General features: G+C 33.0%; 2 protein-coding genes across 2 annotated transcripts in view; one reads left to right on the forward strand and one right to left on the reverse strand.

Annotated features, from left to right (window-relative positions):
* LOC117316457 (kelch domain-containing protein 9-like) lies at nt 1-5137 on the reverse strand. The gene is made up of 3 exons (XM_033871044.1): nt 5090-5137; nt 4302-4424; nt 1-3871 (listed from the first exon to the last, which is right to left on the reverse strand). Exons 2-3 carry the CDS (start codon nt 4411-4413, stop codon nt 2976-2978), a joined length of 1008 nt encoding a protein of 335 aa, XP_033726935.1. The 5' UTR covers nt 4414-4424; nt 5090-5137; the 3' UTR covers nt 1-2975.
* A 6047-nt stretch (nt 5138-11184) lies between these two features.
* The window catches only part of LOC117316259 (myosin-IIIb-like), a 34501-nt gene continuing 22857 nt past the window's right edge, over nt 11185-22828 (forward strand). The window contains 9 exon segments of the mRNA XM_033870798.1: nt 11185-11358; nt 15921-16088; nt 16686-16751; nt 17664-17802; nt 19016-19107; nt 19532-19646; nt 21829-21872; nt 21874-21977; nt 22611-22728. Coding sequence (XP_033726689.1) covers nt 15981-16088; nt 16686-16751; nt 17664-17802; nt 19016-19107; nt 19532-19646; nt 21829-21872; nt 21874-21977; nt 22611-22728 — 786 coding nt within the window. The 5' untranslated portion in view covers nt 11185-11358; nt 15921-15980.

Raw genomic sequence — 22828 nt, forward strand, 5'->3', positions numbered from 1 at the left:
TATTTTTGTTTGTTGACAGCAGAGTTCACATAGAATTTGGGTTTATCAGCAGCATAATGAAATACACGATGAACAAGGGATCGTTTTGGTGGCCGAAATTTCAGAATTTTACCTGTACATGTATCTTTGCTGAAATTTTCACTGAAATAATCATAATGTACTCAAAAACTTGAAATTTTTCCCACAACATTTTTGGCCAAGAATTACAGGAACTTATGTTCAGTGAAGCTGAGCATTTCAGCATTACAATAACTAAAGGACATTTTTCTGCGAGTAGAAACTACAATTTCATTTATTTTTTGTGCAAGCAATGCACATGTCACTTGATAATTGTTAATGCAATATGGTTGTACATTTTTAAGTTAATGTGGAACACACTGATCAGGATTTCCTTTGATGACATTAAATATTGTCCTCTCGGCATATTTGTGGAGTTGTGTACACATACTTTGATATGGAGCTGTGTGTTGACAGTGCAATGCAAATTCTCTATGCAATGGCTTTATGTAATGTGAACCATTAACAGAAATAAAAATCTTTTTTTTTTTTTTCTTTCTTTTTTTTGTAATATTGTAGTGGCGCTATCGTTATCTTCTCTAAAAATAAAGGTGTTTTTTTTCTAGATTGAAATGAAAAATTTATATTTGCTGAAAAAGACCAATGAAATTGATTGAAGAATGTAAAAGAATCTTTGGTGGATGTTCAACCCAGCAATGTTGCCAATTATGATTTTAAAGAGAAAGAAAGAAGTTGAATGTATGGTTTTGTACAGGTTGCTAAGCCAATAAAATACAGTTTCTAGATTTCTCCACTGCAGGTCGGGAATCTAGTGTAAACTATCTGATTGGTACACATGTACTTATCAAAGCTGCCCTCTACAGATTTCTCTCCGAGACTTCTCACTTGAAAGGTATAGACACTTCGACTTGCCTGGGTTGTTGCCTGATCCTGACATATGCAGCTGAATCATAAATACCAAACTAATTTGGAGTGTGGCCAGTAAAAAAAAAACATCACATAAAAAATTTAAATGTAAAGAAATCACAAAAATAAGAACACTCACAAAGTCTCTTGAAATGTACTTACAATTTATTTACAAATTATTTCATTAACATGTTCTGTACTCACACAATGTTTTAATGTTGCCGTGGTCGGATAACATATTGTGTATATAGTGTGTGTAGCTGATATACCAAGTCCGTTGCAAAATATGTTTTAAATTGTACATTATTAGTGTAGAATTTTACTAGAATATCTTGACTTGTACATTGGTCCTTAAGGTGCTACATCTCCAACAGAATAATTATGATGATTGAGTGAAAACAAGTATATAGGCTGTGGTATATAAAATACCAAATGTTATATGGGCTTGGCTATTGCCACCCTCCTAAAGTTTGAGCTTCGCTAGATCTTGTTCTTTCTTATAAAGTGAATAAATGATTTATTGCATACAAAAATAACAATCCATTGTTCTCTGCCTCTATAAACGATTATATTTCAGATGCTAGATTTTATTTTTTTTCATTTGTTAATGTTAATTACATATATTTCCATGTACTTTTTTATGCATTTTTGTGAACAGTCATATATATGCTGTCGGTGATGTAGCATCTTTCCAGAACTCCATACAATCGTGTATAAAAGGTAAAACCAGGCATATATGTCATACAATGTACCTCTGAAAATATAATAAATGAAGAAAATATGTCTCAATTTTTGTAAATTTAGGCATTAGTTTTTCTTTAATTTATTTTGGACATAAAAACAAGTGCAATACCTGTGGACATTGAGTTTTAATGTTTATTTGATATCACTTCCTGTCAACAATTAATGATGTAATTTCCTGTTGACAATTTGTATCATGTGAGTCACTTCCTGTCAATAATTTGTATGAGTCAATAATTTGTGAGATGTCACTTCCTGTCATAAATTAGTATGTCAGTTCTCATTGACAATTTGTAAGATGTCACTTCCTGTCAATACTTTCTAATGTCCTTTCCTGTAAAATATTTGTATTTCATCACTTACGTCAACAATTTGCTTTGTGTCATTTCTTTGTTGACCAATTAAATGATGTCACTTCCTGTAAAACATTTTGTGTTTGACATTACTTCCTGTCTGAGGATGTTATGTCGAGATGTAGACTGATGTCATCACTCCCGAGAACCTAAATGTGTAGGGTTACCAAGAACACACCCTCCACATATTTATGCACTGTTGAAATTCTAATGAAGAGTTCAACAAAAATCAAATTTGTGTTTGTGTTGTTTGTTCAAATTTTTACTTTTTGAAATTTCTTTGCTTGTTTGTTTGCTGGGTTTATCACCCTGCGAACAGCCAGGGTAATATTGAGGTGGGATCTCCTTCTTTGTAGTAGTTGGTGACTTCCTCACTGAACAACATACTAAAGGCTCGTCACATGCCATTCAGCACTTTTATTCCACCTACCTAAGGGGTCAAATGTGTCAAAATCTTTAAATAATGACTTTTCAATAATCATTAGCCCCAGAGACCCGATATTGGGCAAGAAGTATGCTGGAATGAAGGGCTACAAAAATAATTAAATTAAATGAATAAACCAAGCCTACTCAATCAAGTGGTTATCAGCTTAGCATCTGGCATCTGCATAAATGACTTAGATTAACTTCAAAGTTCCATGAGAAGCAAGTGAGCAATACAGGACCAATACGCCTCTTGTTTATATACATTGTACATTGTCACTGTGCCAAAGAAAAGCTTATATAAAATTTTCCCGGTCAAGCTGGACACTGGCAACTAATTATAATATAAAGTAGTTATGCGATATAAGTAAATTTTAGAAAATGAAATGATTATTATTTCAGCAATACATTATCATAACTTTTAGTAGGACAATAAAGGGCAGAATAAAACAATATCAACAAAATAAAAATAGTTTGAAATTGTTGCAATAAGTGGAAACAACTATAATCATATAATTGAGTATAATTAATCTCCTATTTAAACTCCAGACTGAACGTGTCGCTGTACACATGACAGTTATTTTTCCCACCTAAGCCACCATGCAGGATTACTTTGTCACCAATGATACAGCAAATATGACCACATCGTCTCACAGAACTATCCCCAAGTTTGTAGAATTGCATTGTGGGTTTAAAAGTTAAGAGAAACATTTCCCCAACAGATTCACGACTTCTACCATCGAAGGTGTCGCCTCCATGAATAAAAAGTACTCCGGCACCACCAATAGCAACATGGTTTTTTCGACCACCAGGTAATTTAGACATCGGGGATAATTTTTCAACGATTTTCATAAGTTTGGTGGTCACACTCTGATTATCACTTTCTCCACTTCTTAATCTGTCGTGAATTTCTACGAAATTATTTTCTCTCCCTCCAACCACATATAGTTTATTTCCAACAATATTTGAAGTATGACCGGATCTTGAAGCAGCAACATTTGTAAACTCCTTGAAGGTAAAATGGCCTGATTGTACACTTCCGCTTAATATATAACTATTGCCGTGACGACGCTGCATACGTAAACTTCCTTCTCGTCCAAATATAATTATCTCCCCTGAAGACAAAAGTGTTGCTGTGTGTGAACTAAGTCCGGCATCGCCAGGGAAACCACTGGTGTCCTGCATCAGCCATTGTTGTTTTTCTGCATCAAAGGCCACAACCTTTGCAGTCCTTGATTTTCCATCCCATCCTCCAATCAGAAGCATGTATCTACCAGCCAATGGGACACAGGCATGGTGACTAAGGGCGGGGCTTCCTTCAACCTTGATTTCTTGCCAAGATTGTGAACTCGAGTTGTAACGAAAGAGTTTATCTGATGGCTGTTTGCCATCCTTTGTCTCCATACCTCCATGTATGTACAAGTTGTTGCCTGAATAGAAAAGCAGGAGATTGAATATTACAGTGAAACAGGCGGCATCACAATACATGTTGTTTCCACATGAAGTAATTTGGTAGTGTTTGTATTTTTTTTTTTAAAAACTGCAAAAACAGCTTTTCCATTATGCATGCGACTTCTTGTTTCACAGAATAGCATGATTATATTTTTGTTTTTTGTAATTAAACTCTCGAAGGGAGTAATCATACAGGTGTTAAAGCTTCAATTTGATGTGTGCATTTGCCAGTTCAGTATACTAATTATTCATAGAAGATCTATGTTGTTGAGGTTATTCTCATACTTGTCCTATATATGAAGTTATATTAAAATCTGTTTAACAATGAAACCATGACGGGGTAATTATAATACTAAGTTAAATAAACTCGGCTACATTTCAACCATAATGAAGTTCTCATTTACTTACCAAGAACACACCCAACATGAAATGCCAGTGAGGGACCACTAGAGGTCACCAGCTCCCAGTCCACTGGCAGCCCCTTGGCATTAACCTTCTGGGTGCCTGATCCCGATGCCATTGGACCTTCATCTGTAAAGTTTAACCAAATTTAATGTTTTAAACATGTTTTTCAATTCTATTACATTTGGTAGTGAAGCAGAACTGGATCATTGGCGACCGAGGTAGTTAAACTGGTAGAGCATAGATCTGTTCAGAGGTCCCTGGTTCAAACCTCAGTCTGGTCATGCATTTTTGCCACACTTCTTGCATAGGAATTATGTAAAATAATGGGTTATATCACAGGTGCCTGACTCGTTTTATAAAATAATAACACATAAGAGTACATATCTCATTTATATGTACTCTTATATGTTATTATTTTATAAAACGAGTCCGGTTCAATACAGTCAGATTGTGGTTTTTATGGCAAGCCAAGTTGTCATTTATTCGCGGAGCAATGTTGATCCAGTATTTTACCAAATTATATAAGATGTCTTAAATGTTTATGAAATATCTTATATGTTTATAAGAGACTCGCGCAATGACTTATGTGAAATAAAGGGTGAAAACTGGAAGAACGCTGCAGTCTGCAGTTTTTGTTTTTATAGACAGACGTATGTTAATCATTACCTTGACACTTGGGTTATAATTATTCTGGTTTTATGTTATTTCACTTCAATGGATTGAGAGTGGCTATTAGTCTGCGTTCATACTGTATCAAATTTACTTTCAAGAGGATAAAAATCTCCACTTACCAATGCAACACGGTGGTTTCCTACGACGCGTGAAGAGCTCTGATAGGGGAGGCCACTCTATCTGAGCCGACAATGAGAATGTCATGTGGATGATAATAATATTTATTCAGGTAAAGCATCCACAGTACAATAGAATCACAGATATGTTATACAATATTTGCATCATTTCCATATTTTCTTAATTTCATAATAGATAAAAATGATGAGTGATTAATGAATAGTTGACACAGTTGACATAAGTATCATGTTATAAATTTGCTTCCCTAACAGTTACCTAGGATTGCCCATGAAAGCCGATGCACAGCTTATTTCCAATGGGGTCCTCGAGTAAAAGAATATTAATCATAATTATTTATTTATCATAATAAAAATTTGTCAAAATGTTTAGCCATTAAAAGTGTAGGTATGAAATACACTTTTTTTTTAATATCAATTTGATAAAAGTAGTGCAGGCCGAGTTTCCCCCTACCAGCGAGATCTGCTCAACCTGCACTTTTGGATGTGAGACTTTGCTATGTACACACGTACACAGCTGTACACGTGTAGGTGTTCTTACCACAAAACAGGACGGATGATCTCAACCATACATAAAGGTGCGTTTAGGTTTGTATCAATTTTAATAGGCCCAAATGCAGGGACCTAAGAATTTGTCAGTGCACAAGAACTCGAGAAGGGTGTCATTTTACCGAATTTTAATCCTTACACTAAAAAACGGATAAAACTGACACAAGTTAGACACACGCGATTTATTTACGCTACATAGATAATTACTAAAACTATTATCGGATAAAACTGGGATATGATAGGAGGAAACGAATTGTATACACAACAGGCGTATCCAATCGGGGTTGACCTTCAAAACTACCGCAGCGGAGGTATCCAATGAGAAAAAATAAACTAACAAAGCAGAAACAAGCGATATGAAAATACCCCTAACCACATTAACACCAGAGTATGTAGTAACAAACGGAGGTGTAATGTTTTTACGGGAATTTTAAAACAGTTGGCGCTTATACTTTTGATTACACGGCGGTACATATTTGCACACGTTTGAAATAAAAATCATTCTAGATAACTTGCACATACAAAAGTACCTACTGTTGTATGCTTACAAAAATCGATTTTGTCAGGTGTTCGTGTTGATAACAAACTACCTTTATACCACTTAGTTTCATGTATCTGAATGTATTTGGAATATTTGAATTTTGTTTCAAACGGTAAAATGTAGTGTTGAAAACTAATTTTGAATTTGAAAAATACCCAGTAAAGCTAAAACCAAAAGATAGACAAACCATAGCAAAGTTCAGAACATCCAATAGAAACTGGAAGATGGATAGGGATTGCACAAGAATATAGAACTTGCAATCTTTGTTCTTATGACATTGGCGATGAATATCATTATCGTTTCAAATGCGAACATGTAAATGTTTAAGCAATTTAGAAAAAAAAACACATTCCTAATTATTACAATACGTAATTTGATATCAACAAAATACAAGGCCTTTGTGCCATATACAATGTTAAAGTTTTGTCAAACGTGTGCATTTTTTTTGGGGGGGGGGAATAGATGCATTGCTAAAACAACATCAGAACAAATTAAATTACCTTAAATATACATTACTTATATTATATATCACTACTATTATTATTACTAAGAGTGCGCCTGAATAGATTTTTTTTATATGCTGTGTTGCATTTGGAATAAATAAATTGAAATTGAAATAAATTGAAATTGAATTAATAGAATTTTTTTTTTAATCTTGACATATTGAGAACAAATATATCTGTTTCCCTTCTCATGTGAATAGAACAATGACAACTCTCGTGTGTTGTGTCAGACGGTGAACCCCTTCTCATCTAATCCTTGCTATTATCGTCACTGGTACTGAGCGTTTATATAACCGTGACCGATAATATATCTCAATATCTGCCATGTTGCAATCAAGATTCTTTATCATAGCTTTAATAAGTTAAAACAAAAATACAATCGTAATGACCACATAGCAAACTTTCATCGACACCAGGGACATCCTTGTCGACACAAATTCTTAATGATTTTTTTAGTTTGTTTACTAGACTTGGCATATGCGCGGCATTTAATTACGCGTGACTATTGTTTTATTAAAACAATTGATAAATCATTATTTCACCAAAACGCCTAGTGGCAAACGGGCGACTATATGTAGGAGTTTACTTACGGTCCTTTCATTTCACCGGATTTGATTGATAGGAATATACCCATTGTCTTAGACAGCAGGCAACTGGAGATCTTATACAAGTTTAACCAATGGTCAGATGAAACCGGGAAGCTGAGAAACAGGTCAGGCTGTGCTATCGTGGTTGTGTCCTTGGGCAAGACACTTTACCCTAATTGTTCTGGTTGGCATGCGACGGGCCCAGTTGTTCAGTGAGGTAGTCACCAACTACTACAAGGGGCCAAAATGACCCTGGCTACTCACGGGGCGATAAGCACAGCAAACAATTAAGCAGATGAAACACTATCTAAAATAAGTAGCTTTCTCGGTACTGTTTTAAATAGTTTTTCATCTTTTGATATTTTCCTGAAAAAAACATAGATATTATAATTAATTGTAATTCATCACTGTTAGAGGCATGTCATGGCGTTTCAACTATTAAGTAAAAGCCTATCAGGAAAAACACACAGATTCCACAAATAGCACAGACAACAGACGAGGGAAACAATCAGATATAGGCCCTTTTTAAAAAGGAATTATTTTTTAATAACAAACCTCGAGTCTAATCGTACTGATCTCTATAATAGCTGAATCACTGCGGTAACATTGCTGAAGGACTGTTGCGCAATTTATCTTGTTAATGTATTGGTTTACTGTAAATAAACACTCTTTTCTTTGTTGAAACCTGGTTGAATGATGTCCAAATTGTTTAGATTAAATTCAAAGGTTGTTTAAAACGACTCGAGATATCAAATTATTTCTATTATTCATACTTTTCAACTGGTGTATCTTGCCGTTCTTCGAACGACACACAATCGCATGGTTTTTTATTTGAAACAGTTTCCTACCACACCACACCCACTCCACCTACACCCCTCAATTTAATCGTATTCCTATTGTTGTCTTCATCAAAACTTGGGAAAGAGTTAATAGAAAGTTATCTAGCGCAACTAATAAAGTTATTGCTACCGAAACGTCACTAGTATTATTAGTTGTGTTAGATAACTTTCTATCAAATCTTTCTTCAGATATTGGGAAACATATCCTTCGGGTTGGTAAAGATAGCTATATAAAAAGTTACCTAACTAATAGCAATAACTTAATTGGTTGTGTTAGATATTAGGCATTTAATGAATGTCAATCATTTTAACAACCGCTTGCTCCCCAAACTAATTAAGATTTAGCATATATTGATTCCCTTGGCATCAAATACCTGAAGGTTAGGATCATGTACTTTGGTTTGTGGCTAACAATTTAAAACAATTTTGTAACACTCCATGTCATTTTGTCTACCTCTTGGAACTTGAGAATCAATCTGACCAGATGTATTCCAGACGACCTTGGCGATCACCTTCACGATGTTTATTGGGGTAAGTGATGTTTATTGAGGTAAGGGATGTTTATTGATGTAAGTGATGTTTATTGAGGTAAGTAATGTTTATTGAGGTAAGTGATGTTTATTGAGGTAAGTGATGTTTATTGAGGTAAGTGATGTTTATTGAGGTGAGTGATGTTTATTGAGGTAAGTAATGTTTATTGAGGTAAGTGATGTTTATTGAGGTGAGTGATGTTTATTGAGGTAAGTGATGTTTATTGAGGTAAGTAATGTTTATTGAGGTAAGTGATGTTTATTGAGGTAAGTGATATTAATTGAGGTATTAAATTATGTTTACCGGGGTAAGTGATGTTTACTAAGGTAACTTTTGTGTATGGAGGACAATTATGTTTATTGAGGTTAGTGACGTTTATTGGAGTATTAAGCGATGTTTACCGGGGTAAGTGATGTTTACAGGGGTAACTTATGTTCATGGAGGAAAATTATGTTTATTGAGGTTAGTTGTATCTTTTCTGTACATTCTGTACTGTTTTCTCATCTTTCTTCTTTTCAAATATCTGTTATATCGACACGTGTTACAGAAAGGCTATATAATTGAAGGTAACTAGAGCAGTAATTGATATATATTGATGGGGACAATTTAGTGACCGCATTAATCAACAAAACCATCACACGCCTAGCTAAGTAACTCAATTATCTCGTTTGCGCCCAAACTAGCGGGAGAGTCTCAGGGAGTTGCTGAGAGCACAGGGACATGCGAAATTGTTAGTCTACGTGTATTCGGACCTTCCCTAGTTTGTATAGCACATTTTCAGACGTTTTTAGGGCTAGATCATAATTCGGGTATAAGTTTTTACCGAATTTTAATTTAGTGTTTGTACTAGATATAATATAATCATGTTTCTCAGCCTCTTGTGTTTTAATTGAGAGTAATAGTTTTTGGGTTTGATCACAGCAAAGACATATATATCACAACGATTTTTCCGGTCGTTGTAATATTTTTGTAGAATAGATATAAAATCCAAAGATGGTGAAATACGGTCCAAGTTATCGTATTTATTAAACTAAACGTTCTAGGAGTCGGCAGGCGATTTACGGAATATCCGAAAATCGACCCGTGCAGTCCGAACTCTAGGTTCTAATTAATTTTACAAAACGTTACACATAGTATTTAAGCTAGAGTTAATACAAATGATTGACAGGTGGCATTTTAGTACTCAGATGGCCATATTTCAGACAGGTGAGATAATGACCTTAATTGTCCTTTGTCCGAGGCTAGGTGTCATACCTGGCCGGACCAGTTAAGTAACTCATTTAACATCAAAAGATAAATGTACATACATATTGCGCGGTTTAATCCGATAACAATGAGAAAAGGGGAATTATACATATCACTTTCAAAAAGACAGACAGCTGGTTGAGATGTAATTAAATAATTTGTAAGTGTCACTTTTTTACAAAGAGAAATTAGACGACGAAGAAATCCAAAATTATGGAAAATATAAAATGTCTAATAATGTTTATATTACAACAAATTTCATAAAATTCACTATGAAATATACATGTATATCATATAGCTAGATGCCTCTGATTACAGGCATACGTTTATACACGTAATTATACAACTAAAATGGCATCTTATGATATACATATATATATGTCTACAGTGTGAATCAGGGATGAAAGCAGCTGAATGTTAAAAAAGACTGAAATCTCAATTTGTAGTCTGCTTTCTATGATGAAATATTGAAATTTACACTATAGCCATAACATGAGAAAAAAAGTCTGAAATCAGACCCTTATCTGTAAATTATCATGCCTACATGATATATATAATTATATTCACAAATAAAACATCCTATCACAGTTTGAATATAAAACGAACCACTCTGTTTGAATGCTTGTTTTACATGTACTTGTCAATATCAGAGACGTGTATGTCAATCTCAAGTCTCGTGAATGTACGACGGCTGAAAACCGCTGACAAAATTAGTAACACGTTTTCGTCAACAAAAAAATATCTTGTGTCACAGTCACAAACATATCAAGCATAATTAGTTATTTTATAATTTATTAGAATTATAAGATCTCAAAATATATTTTATCAGAAATATTCTTCAGACAAATATCCTACGGCTATTGTAGTAGACAATGTTATCGGGCGTAAATGTCAGTACTAAATTGCCAGAGGTTACCATACATAAAGGTTGTAATTATTGAATGTGATATTCTTGGCAAACTCATGATTAGTGCATCCACTTCTGTGTGGACAAAATAAGTACGTTCATCTTTTGTTGGCGAAAACATGATATTATTTAGTAATACCAGAGACCTATATACTAAATTAATATATATAGATCTCTGGTAATACTGTCCGTTTTCGGGCCATACGTCTATACATTACTCAGTAGTGTATACATGGCAAGGCACCGGTCATTAAATAAGTCGAAATATATCCGTGTGGTATGTCAATCGCTCCATTGATTCCACGTGTATACACAACATTTGCATAACAATACGGTGTTTTCTAACACGTCACGACATTTTATTTGGAGTCTATTTTTAGTCGCCGCGATCACCGAGGACCAACTACTGTGCATGTGCCGATCACCTGTGGCATTCACTTCCGGGTAGGTTACTGTGAAGTACACAATCAATATTATCGAAGACAATTTTATTTCTACAGAGACGAATAGATGATGTTAAATGATTCAATCATGCATGGACCATGGTCAGAGGTAAGTCAATATTTGTGTCTAAAGGATGTATACGTTATATATGTGGAGGACTGTACAACAGTGAGATTATATGTCCCATATAAATACCATCCTTGCATTTCTTGTGCTATCACACTTCAAGTACTTCAAGTTATTTACGTTTGACGACCAGAGGCCCGATTTCAGATATGTATAAAATATATACACGCGCAGTGAGAGATATATAATATATGATACCATAGATCCTCAAATTATATGACCCAACACATAATGGTACGAAGAGACGGGGTATTTCATCTTCAAAACTCAAACTACAAAGTTATTAGACAAATCGCTGTGATGATTTGTTTATATTAAGTGTACACCAATTGTTAGGGATGACATAGATAAACAATTAAGCAAGAATTTTATGGTTCAGCCCAGGTAATATAATGTGCCATTGTAACGACAGTATTTAAGATAGTTAAGCTCTACTGGAGGCCTTTAGATAGGGTAAGGGTGGTGTATGATGTTTGACATCCTTGTAGTGAACATTTGTACCTACATTGTATATCACATATAAAATATGATAAGGCATTGGAGCAGTGAACTGTTATTTACCTACATTGTACACTGAACATTTACTTACCTACATTGTACAGTGAACATTTACTTACCTACATTGTACAGTGAACATTTATTTACCTACATTGTACAGTGAACATTTATTTACCTACATTGTACAGTGAACATTTATTTACCTACATTGTACACTGAATATTTATTTACCTACATAACATTGTACACTGAACATTTATTTACCTACATTGTACAGTGAACATTTATTTACCTACATTGTACAGTGAACATTTATTTACCTACATTGTACAGTGAACATTTATTTACCTACATTGTACACTGAATATTTATTTACCTACATAACATTGTACACTGAACATTTATTTACCTACATTGTACAGTGAACATTTATTTACCTACATTGTACAGTGAACATTTATTTACCTACATTGTACACTGAATATTTATTTACCTACATAACATTGAACAGTGAACATTTATTTACCTACATTGAACAGTGAACATTTATTTACCTACATTGAACAGTGAACATTTATTTACCTACATTGAACAGTGAACATTTATTTACCTACATTGAACAGTGAACATTTATTTACCTACATAACATTGTACAGTGAACATTTATTTACCTACATTGTACAGTGAACATTTATTTACCTACATTGTACAGTGAACATTTATTTACCTACATTGTACAGTGAACATTTATTTACCTACATTGTACAGTGAACATTTATTTCTTGATGTACAGTGATTTATTAACCTACATTGAACAGAGAACATTTATTTACCTACATTGAACAGAGAACATTTAACATTTATTTACCTATATATTGTACAATGATTTATTTACCTACAGTTAACAGTAAACCTTTATTTACCTACATTGTACAGTGTTTATTAACCTACATTGAACAATGATTTATTTACCTACATTGTACAGTGAACATTTATTTACCTACAGTGTACAGTGAACATTTATTTACCTACATTGAATAGTGAACATTTATACAATGTGCAGTGAACATTTATTCATTGTACACTGAACATGTATTTACCTACATTGAACAGTGAACATTTATTTACTTACAATGTAAAATGATTTATTTACCTGCATTGTGCACTGAACATTTATTTACCTATATTGTACAGTGAACATTTATTTACCTACATTGTACAGTGAACATTTCTTTACCTACATTGTACAGTGAACATTTATTTACCTATATTGTACAGTGAACATTCATTTACCTACATTGTACAGTAAACATTTATTTACCTAAATTGTACGGTGAACATTTATTTACCTACATTGAACAGTTAACATTTATTTATCTATATTGTACAGTGAACATTCATTTACCTAAATTGTACAGTAAACATTTATTTACCTAAATTGTACGGTGAACATTTATTTACCTACATTGAACAGTTAACATTTATTTACCTACATTGAACAGTGAACATTTATACAATGTACTGTGAACATTTTTTTACCTACATTGTACAGTGAACATTTAACATTTATTTACCTACATTGTACAGTGAACATTTAACATTTATTTACCTACATTGTACAGTGAACATTTATTTACCTAAATTGTACAGTGAACATTTACATATTGTACAGTAAACATTTATTTACCTACATTGTACAGTGAACATTTAACATTTATTTACCTACATTGTACAGTAAACATTTATTTACCTACATTGTACAGTGAACATTTACATATTGTACAGTGAACATTTACTTACCTACATTGTACAGTGAACATTTTTTTACCTACATTGTACAGTGAACATTTATTTACCTACATTGTACAGTGAACATTTAACATTTATTTACCTACATTGTACAGTGAACATTTATTTACCTACATTGTACAGTAAACATTTATTTACCTAAATTGTACAGTAAACATTTATTTACCTAAATTGTACGGTGAACATTTATTTACCTACATTGAACAGTTAACATTTATTTACCTACATTGAACAGTGAACATTTATACAATGTACTGTGAACATTTATTTACCTAAATTGTACGGTGAACATTTATTTACCTACATTGAACAGTTAACATTTATTTACCTACATTGAACAGTGAACATTTATACATTGTACAGTGAACATTTAACATTTATTTACCTATATTGAACATTTAACATGTTTTTACCTACATTGTACACTGAACATTTATTTACCTACATTGTACACTGAACATTTATATAATGTACAGTGAACATTTATTTACCTACATTGTACAGTGAACATTTATTTACCTTCATTGTACACTGAACATGTATTTACCTACATTGAATATTGGACATTTATACATTTTACAGTAAACCTTTATCTACCCTGTACCTACATTGTATATCACATATATTGTTCAGTCAAACTTTGATAACTCAAAGTATTACTCCAGTCCTGGCCAAAATCATTCATTTTCTTAGTTAATAAAAACTTTGATGATTCAATCTCAGAAAATTCCAGAAACCCAGAGCAAAATGTTGGTCCCTAATATTATAAAACCTATGTAAAATGTAATGGTTATCCCGAAGTTAAAGCATTATTTTTAACAAATATTGAAATTATATGACACCGCATATGTAACAGGTGTGAATTCACTGCTGTGCTACTCTATACTACGAATGTATACGTAAACAGGATTAGCTGTCATGTTGATAATATCGATTTATTTATAACTCTATGTAAGTTATCAAAGAAATGGAAATCTCTGTAAATCTTCAACTTTCTATTTTTACAGCTGATTTGTGTTGGCATATAATCTGCATTGAATTTTTCTGCTTGAATTAAGGCCTATAAAGAAAAGTTTATCAGCAAATATGTTTTTGCCAAACTTGCAGATTTATTTTTTCTTTTCTGTTTTAGTTAATGCTATTATGATGATCATGTAGTAGTTTTATGATTAGGTTAATGACTTTTCATGTAATTCAAGTTTATATCTTGAGCAGTGATCATTATCATATCTTCAGCAAGCATAATAGGCTTATTAGCATGAACTGATATGTATATGTTTTTACACATGGATAACTGATTGGTTTAGTATGGCAGATTCATACACTTCATGCGTTTAGCTGGTCTTGATAAGATCAAAGCAAAATAAAAATAAAATAAAAACAGAAATAAAATTTACATATTCCAAATGTGTATTACAAAAAAATCACACCATGGCTCTAACATGCCACTCCCGTATTTGCCCTGCAATAAGCCCGGGCCTAGAAATCAGGCCACCCACATACATGTATACATATATCTGGATGACAATTTTAAATGGAGGTTCAGTAGAATTTCATACGAGCATGTAATCATAGAGAAATATATACTTATATATTATAAAATTTAGCCTCAAATACCTGTATATAAAGACATTTTTATAATATAAAATCACACATGTTCCTGAGATTAAATGGCATTGCATTGTCCTGCAATATTGTTTGTTTGTTGCTGGGTTTATCATCCAGGGTCATATTGAGACTGGGTCTCCTTGTAGTAGTTGGTGACTACCTCACTGAACAACATACAGGAGGCCCATTGCATGCCATCCAGAGCACATAGGGTAAAGTGTCTTGCCCAAGGACACAACCATGACAGCACAGACTTGCCGATTTCTCAGCTTCCCAAGAAACACAAACTGATATGGGTAGGGAGCTTCGAACCTCAGACCTCAGATCTTCCACTGAGATGATGAGGCCAGCGTTCTAAATGATAGAGCTATCACGGCCCCCTGTCCTACAATCAGCCTTCCCCTGAATTAAGTTAAATATTATGATTGTTCCATGGGTTTAATCTAAATATAGATTCCGTAAATACAAAATGCATATGAGACAAATCAATAAATCTAAATGTCCTCTATTTTTGTATATATACAAATGTAGAACACATCTTAGTATATCAATTTGATTGACTGAAGTGAAACCTGTTGCCAGATAAGAACTTCTTTGCTTAACACTCAAATTTGATTGATTTTTTCCAGTCCGAGAGTTAGTCATGCCCTAGGAAGTCAGAGCCACAAGACTGTGGTTGCTAGGTAACCATGGGACCTCCAAAGGGGTGCATCGATGACCTTGCTCACTTGAGTGACCTTGACGAGCAGATGATCCTTAAAGAGCTGAAGGAGCGATATGAACGTGATGTTATATATGTATGTACAATCATCCGGGATCAATCAATCTAGTTTGATCTTTTGCTCACTGGAATGAAAATTGTAAAAGACAAATAAAAAAATGTCATTGAAATATATGATATTGTGTCCAAAGTATAAGTTATAAGACAAAATTTCAGCTGCATAAATTTTCATACACCTATCAGAATTTAGCTTTAAATGCAAGATTTCTCACCGACATGTCTAGTCTTTTAACACACACTATATTAGTGTATAGCTATGTCAATTGTTAATGTGTGCTATTTTAGCATTTATGTACATTACACTTTAATAGTGTTTTAATTTTTTCTTTAGCGGCGCTTGTGAGATTTACAAGAGTCCATTATTAAATTATTTTTTGTATTAATATGAAACTGTGATAGAAATATAATTTAAATTTGTTACAATTTTTGCATGTACTATGATTATGTTGATTTTACCTATGTTTGTCGCAAGAATAGCACTACAGTGCTAATGTTGAATTGTTATATAATATGCGACTTTAAATAAAATTTCTTGACTCTTGACTAGATTGGTTTCGATCACTGGTTCATCATCTGTGGCATAAGGTTGATATATAAATGTTTCTGGTTTCAGACGTATATTGGAGATATCCTGGTGTCTGTTAACCCGTACAAGGAGTTGAATATTTATGGCGATGCTGTAAGTATCAATATGTATTGCAAAAACACTTACATGAAGGTTAGATAGAGTAGAGCTAAAAATAAAGGAAACACCATCATGTATTGCACCTGCTTTGTACTACTAGGACTCGTCAGTGACCGATGCTAGGGGCAAAAAGTGTTGATAGGACTGGCATCTAAGGAAACTCGAAATAGGTAGAAAGAAATATCCATGTATGGATTTTATATTTTCTTATTTTATATAATTTTCAATAAGTTTATAATTTTTAAGAAATTTCATAAATTACAATAATTAAATTTCATATAATTTTCAATAACTTTAACAATTTTTAAGAAAATTCAAAAATTACTATAGATTTATATAATTTTCATTGAATTTGATTATTTTCAATAAATCTCTAGCATTCTGTAAGTGTTTTACACCAGTAACTAATACATTTATTGTATCATTTACATTTATTAATTACTGTGTAAGTGTTACCCAAACTGCTCAACATCTACTCGCAGTAGACAGTTTAGATTCTCAATATTTTTTTACTTGTAATCCTAAAAGATCGAAATCAACTAAAGATCGAAATCAACTTGCTTACAAGTATCTGATTATTCTTGAATATCTGTCACTTGCTCTGAAATATCAGCTTATTTCTTATGACCTTTTGCATCACTGAGTAATCACAGAAGAAGAAACAGCTAAATGTGGCACACTGTTTTACTGAAAACATACATATTTTGGAGGTAATGTTATTTTAGTGTTGCCTATGCCCAAATTCATCTTTGTGCTGATATTTTATATTTGATTTAGCACTTAAATTTAACTGACATTAATAGGTAGTTAAAGTTTGAAGTCTTATTGACTGTATAAAATATTCCAATTTCATCTCAAATATTTTAGTTTAGGTTTGAATTAGTTCATTGTACATTTTTTTTTCAGATTGGGAAAAAATATGCACACATTAAAGAATTTAAGGATCTCTCTCCACACATGTATGCCATGGCAACAAAGACGCTACAGAATGCTCAGCGGAACAGAGCTAATCAGTGCCTCCTAGTGAGCGGAGAATCAGGAGCAGGTAACTCTTATTTTTCCTGTTAAATAATTTGAAAACATTAATGATAAAAAAAAATGAATACAAATAACGAAACTACTTGTATACATTAATAATCTTCAATTTTATATAATGTTTAGGTCATCAGACTGGAATGGTCAAGATGACAGATAGCCATTGTGTTTTGTCTGTCATGTGGGATTTTGCTGAAACATGCCTCAAATGTTCTGTGAATCCTGACCAAGTCTTATTTTTGGAGGGATGGGGGTCATGCTAAAATCCAAGATGGCCCCTATCTTACAGAAAAGGACATTTTAAATTTTTTCCCCAATTTGACTGGTGCCATTAAGCTTAAAGTTGGCAAAAATGTTGTAGAATTGAAGCTGCCAATATTTTCGGTCTCTTCAAAATTTTGGCATTAATCAGACATTATAATTAGCTAGCAGTCATTTTGTAACATGATTAGGCAATCATGATTTTCCTGGAAAACGTCTGTTTTAAACTTCTTCCCAAGTTCCACCAGTGGGATTGAGCTCAAATTTAACAAAAATGAGATCATCTGGACTATCTGGTAAGTGTTACGGCCAGAAATCCAATATGGCCACCATAACCATCCTCTTGGAATACATATATATTAAACTTCTCCAATTTGACTGGTATCATTAAGGTGAGGATTAGATAGTTGGGGATGATATGGAAAGGATACCATCAAAGTTGATGTTATATTTTGGCCTTGTCTAAACTTTGATACGGCAGCCACAGCAGCTATTTTGTAACATGATCTATTTAATTTGTCTTCCTGACGAATGAAAGGACATGTTGGTCCTCTTGTTTATATTTACAGGTAAAGCAATTGTTTATTTTTGTTTACAGGTAAAGTAATTGTCTATATTTGTTTACAGGTAAGGGATTAATGCATTTTTATTTACAGGTAAAGCAATTGTTTATTTTTGGACACACTAGGTGAAGTAATTGTTTACTTTTGTTTACAGGTAAAGTACTAAAAAGTAATTGTTTATTTTTGTTTACAGGTAAAGTAATTGTCTATATTTGTCTACAGGTAAGGGAATAATGCATTTTTATTTACAGGTAAAGCAATTGTTTATTTTTGGATACACTAGGTGAAGTAATTGTTTATTTTTGTTTACAGGTAAAGCAGTTGTCTATTTTTGTTTACAGGTAAAGTAATTGTTTATTTTTGTTTAGAGATAAAGGAATTGTCTATTTTTGTTTACAGGTAAGACAGAGGGTAGTAAGATGCTTGTGGCTCAGATTGTACGACTCACGAATGATTCAGGATTTTCCAATCTCCATCAGAAAATCGTTGAGGTATTTTAATATCTGTTTAATTGTTGTCGATATCCCGTTAATTACTTTATGAATGTAAAGACTTATGTAAAACTGCTTATAAAAATCATACTCCTCAATAAAGAGAAATTTTACATTCTAAAATGTAAGCGCTGTTACGATTTTCCGTTAAACAAAGCACAGGCATCTGCATCTGGTAAGTGTTTGTTTTTAACCCTAGTAGTCCGGCAGAATGGTGCATATATCAGTAGAATTGTGGGTTTTGTAGTAAAACCCTACTGTATCAACAAGGTGTACGTAACACTTGAAGAGCTGGAAGTGCTATTCTAATTCATACAGTTTGCAAACAATATATTTGTCCATACCCCAATGAAACTAAAATCTTTAAAAACTTAATTGATTGATAATTATGGTAGTTATTGTTGTTTATAATATATTTTTTCAGGTAAACCCACTTCTAGAAGCTTTTGGGAACGCAGAAACAGTGATGAACAGAAACTCCAGTCGATTTGGAAAGTTGATTGAACTAATTATCTCCCCTGATGGAGATATTGCAGGAGGTATATATGGAATTATTGTTAACTTTAAAATAATAGATCGTAAATGTAACAATAACTTTTTGAAAATGAAAAAAGACCGAACAGAATTTGACTTTTACAAGATCTTTTGTCTCCATTACAAGATAAAAAATGTAATAATGTCATCGTTGATGTACAGTTGTAATTATGATTTTGCTATTGGTTCAATTACATGATTTCATAAATAACATATGGCATGGATGTTTGACAATGTAACACCAGATCACATATCAAAAGAAACAAGAAATATCTTAGGAAAAAAATATCGTAATTTGGTGTGTATTGTCCCAGGCTAAATGATTTAAAACATTAAAAAAATGACTTCTGCAGGATATCTGATAAAGATTTATATCTGATAAAGTTTGATATCTGATGAAGTGGGATATCTGATAAAGTTGGATATCTGATGAAGTGGGATATCTGATGAAGTTTGAAATCTGAAAAATTTGGATATCTGATGAAGTGGGATATCTGATAAAGTGGGATATCTGATGAAGTTTGATATCTGATCAAGTTTGATATCTGATAAAGTTTGATATCTGATGGAGTGGTATATCTGATAAAGTTTGATATCTGATGGAGTGGGATATCTGATAAAGTTTGATATCTGATGGAGTGGGATATCTGATGAAGTTGGATATCTGATGAAGTTGGATATATGATAAAGTTAGATATCTGATAAATTTGGATATATGATGAAGTGGGATATCTGATGAAATGGGATATCTGATGAAGTTTGATATCTGATAAAGTTTGATATCTGATGAAGTGGGATATCTGATGAAGTGGGATATCTGATAAAGTTTGATATCTGATAAAGTTTGATATCTGATAAAGTTGGATATCTGATAAGGTTTGATATCTGATGAAGTGGGATATCTGATAAAGTGGGATATCTGATAAAGTTTGATATATGATAAAGTTGGATATCTGATAAGGTTTGATATCTGATAAAGTGGGATATCTGATAAATTTGGATATCTGATGAAGTGGGATACCTGATGAAGTTGGATATCTGATGAAGTGGGATATCTGATGAAGTTTGTTATCTGATAAAGTTGGATATCTGATGAAGTGGGATACCTGATAAAGTGTGATATCTGATGAAGTATGATATCTGATGAAGTGGGATATCTAATGAAGTGGGATATCTGCTATAGTTGGATATCTGATGGAGTGGGATATCTTATGAAGTGGGATATCTGATAAAGTTGGATACCTGATAAAGTTTGATATCTGATGAAGTGGGATATCTGATAAAGTTTGATATCTGATGGAGTGGGATATCTGATGAAGTGGGATATCTGATGAAGTTGGATATCTGATGAAGTTGGATATCTAATAAAGTTGGAAGTCTGATAAAGTTGGATATCTGACAAAATGTTTTCTTAAAATATAAAAACTGCAGATTTATGATACTTGTCAAATCTAAGTGAACATTTTATGTTTCTCTGTTGACTATCAGGTGCCAACATTGCTGTTTAGGTCCAAAATACACGAATGGTATATTAACTTGTCACGGCAATACAGCTCTGGTATATCAACTTGTCACAGCAATACAGGTCTTACCTATGAGAGCTGAACAGTGAGGGTTCCCCCGATAGTGAAGTTGTACTTAATTATGTAGCAGGTAACAGGTGCGGGCAATGCATCTGAATGGGCTGTCTGCAGAATTTAGATTATAAAACCATCATTTTGGTTTCTAACATAAAAACGTCTGCTAATATAAATACCATCATCATTTTGTAAAGCTACATAACACTTGGCCAGTGTGTATTAAGAAAAAGAGAACAAGTTTATGTCTACTTCAGTCACTCTGACTAAGTTCAAAATATTCATGTAATTGGAAAAAAAAACAAGTTCTGACCAATTGTTAAAATTCTTGCATTTACTTTGATACAGTTTAGTGTAGTTTTGCAGTCTGATTGAACCGGTCTGACCACATAATTGGAAACAAACAAGTTCTGATAAATCTTGAAAATTTTTCCATGATATTGAATGATGTAGATTTTGCAAACAAATCTTACATATGGCTTTGCCCAGAAAAGATTTAAATGTTTATTTTCTTATGTATATTTTTATGGAGGCGTTTACGTCTGCCATATTGCAATCCCCTACGAGTTGTGACGTCACAATCGCTCAATCTCATTTTTTTTTATTTCAGCAAAGATCACGGAACACATGCTGGAGAAGTCACGAGTCGTTAACAAGATGGCAGGGAGAGCGAACATTCCATATATTCTATTGTCTATTTGCGGGGCTGTCACTCAACGAAAAGCAGCGTTACTACCTCAACGTGCCAGAAAGTTACAGGTAGAAGTCTGCGGAATAAAACGTTTTAGGCAATTACGTTAAATACAAATCCATTATCACACAATAAATTCTTTATTTCATCACATGGCTATTATATGTAATGGAGGAGATAATGAAATTTACGATGAATTTGTAATGAGAAATGGTCTGGTATACATTGTATATAGAATTCCTATAATAGGGATACTTACCAATTGGTAAATTCTTTGGTTTTCATCAATAACCTTGCAAACCAAGACCCCACCATCACGCATGGATGCATGCAGCCATGCTTCAGCAGTGTTGTTATGCATTTTCATTTTTTTTTTGTGGTACCGTAACCTACAAACAATTGAATAAAGATAAAATTAAAAAAACAGTTATTGTCTTACTCCAAAGAAAAAATCAATTTGGCATTATATTGATTTAATAATTTAAGCTTGAATACATATTACCGAAAGCAAACTACCGGCAACCAAAGCTATAATTTTCCTATATATACATATGCATGTGTAAACCAATTGGACACGTCATTTTTCTCAAATATTATTTTTGACAGTAAAATAAGAACAGTTTTGTAAAAGCTCTTTATTGTAAGCTACCCTATTCGACATAGACAATTTCTATACAGAAACTTGTCTTTTAACTCCCCAGGATTATAGAAGAAGGATATGGTAAACAAGTCTTTCGGAGCGGTTTGGATTACGAAAGTTATGAGCTGAGGATGGAAGAACTGAGGAATATATTTAATGTTGTTGGATTTTCATCCCAGGTTTGTATCAGGAAATGTTTCAACAAATCATGTGAAGCTATTTTATCATAATGTATATTCTATGAACTACATTCCTTAAGGTTTCAGCATAAATATTCAT

The sequence above is a fragment of the Pecten maximus genome, chromosome 18 (genome assembly GCF_902652985.1).
Source record: "Pecten maximus chromosome 18, xPecMax1.1, whole genome shotgun sequence".
NCBI lineage: Eukaryota > Metazoa > Mollusca > Bivalvia > Pectinida > Pectinidae > Pecten > Pecten maximus.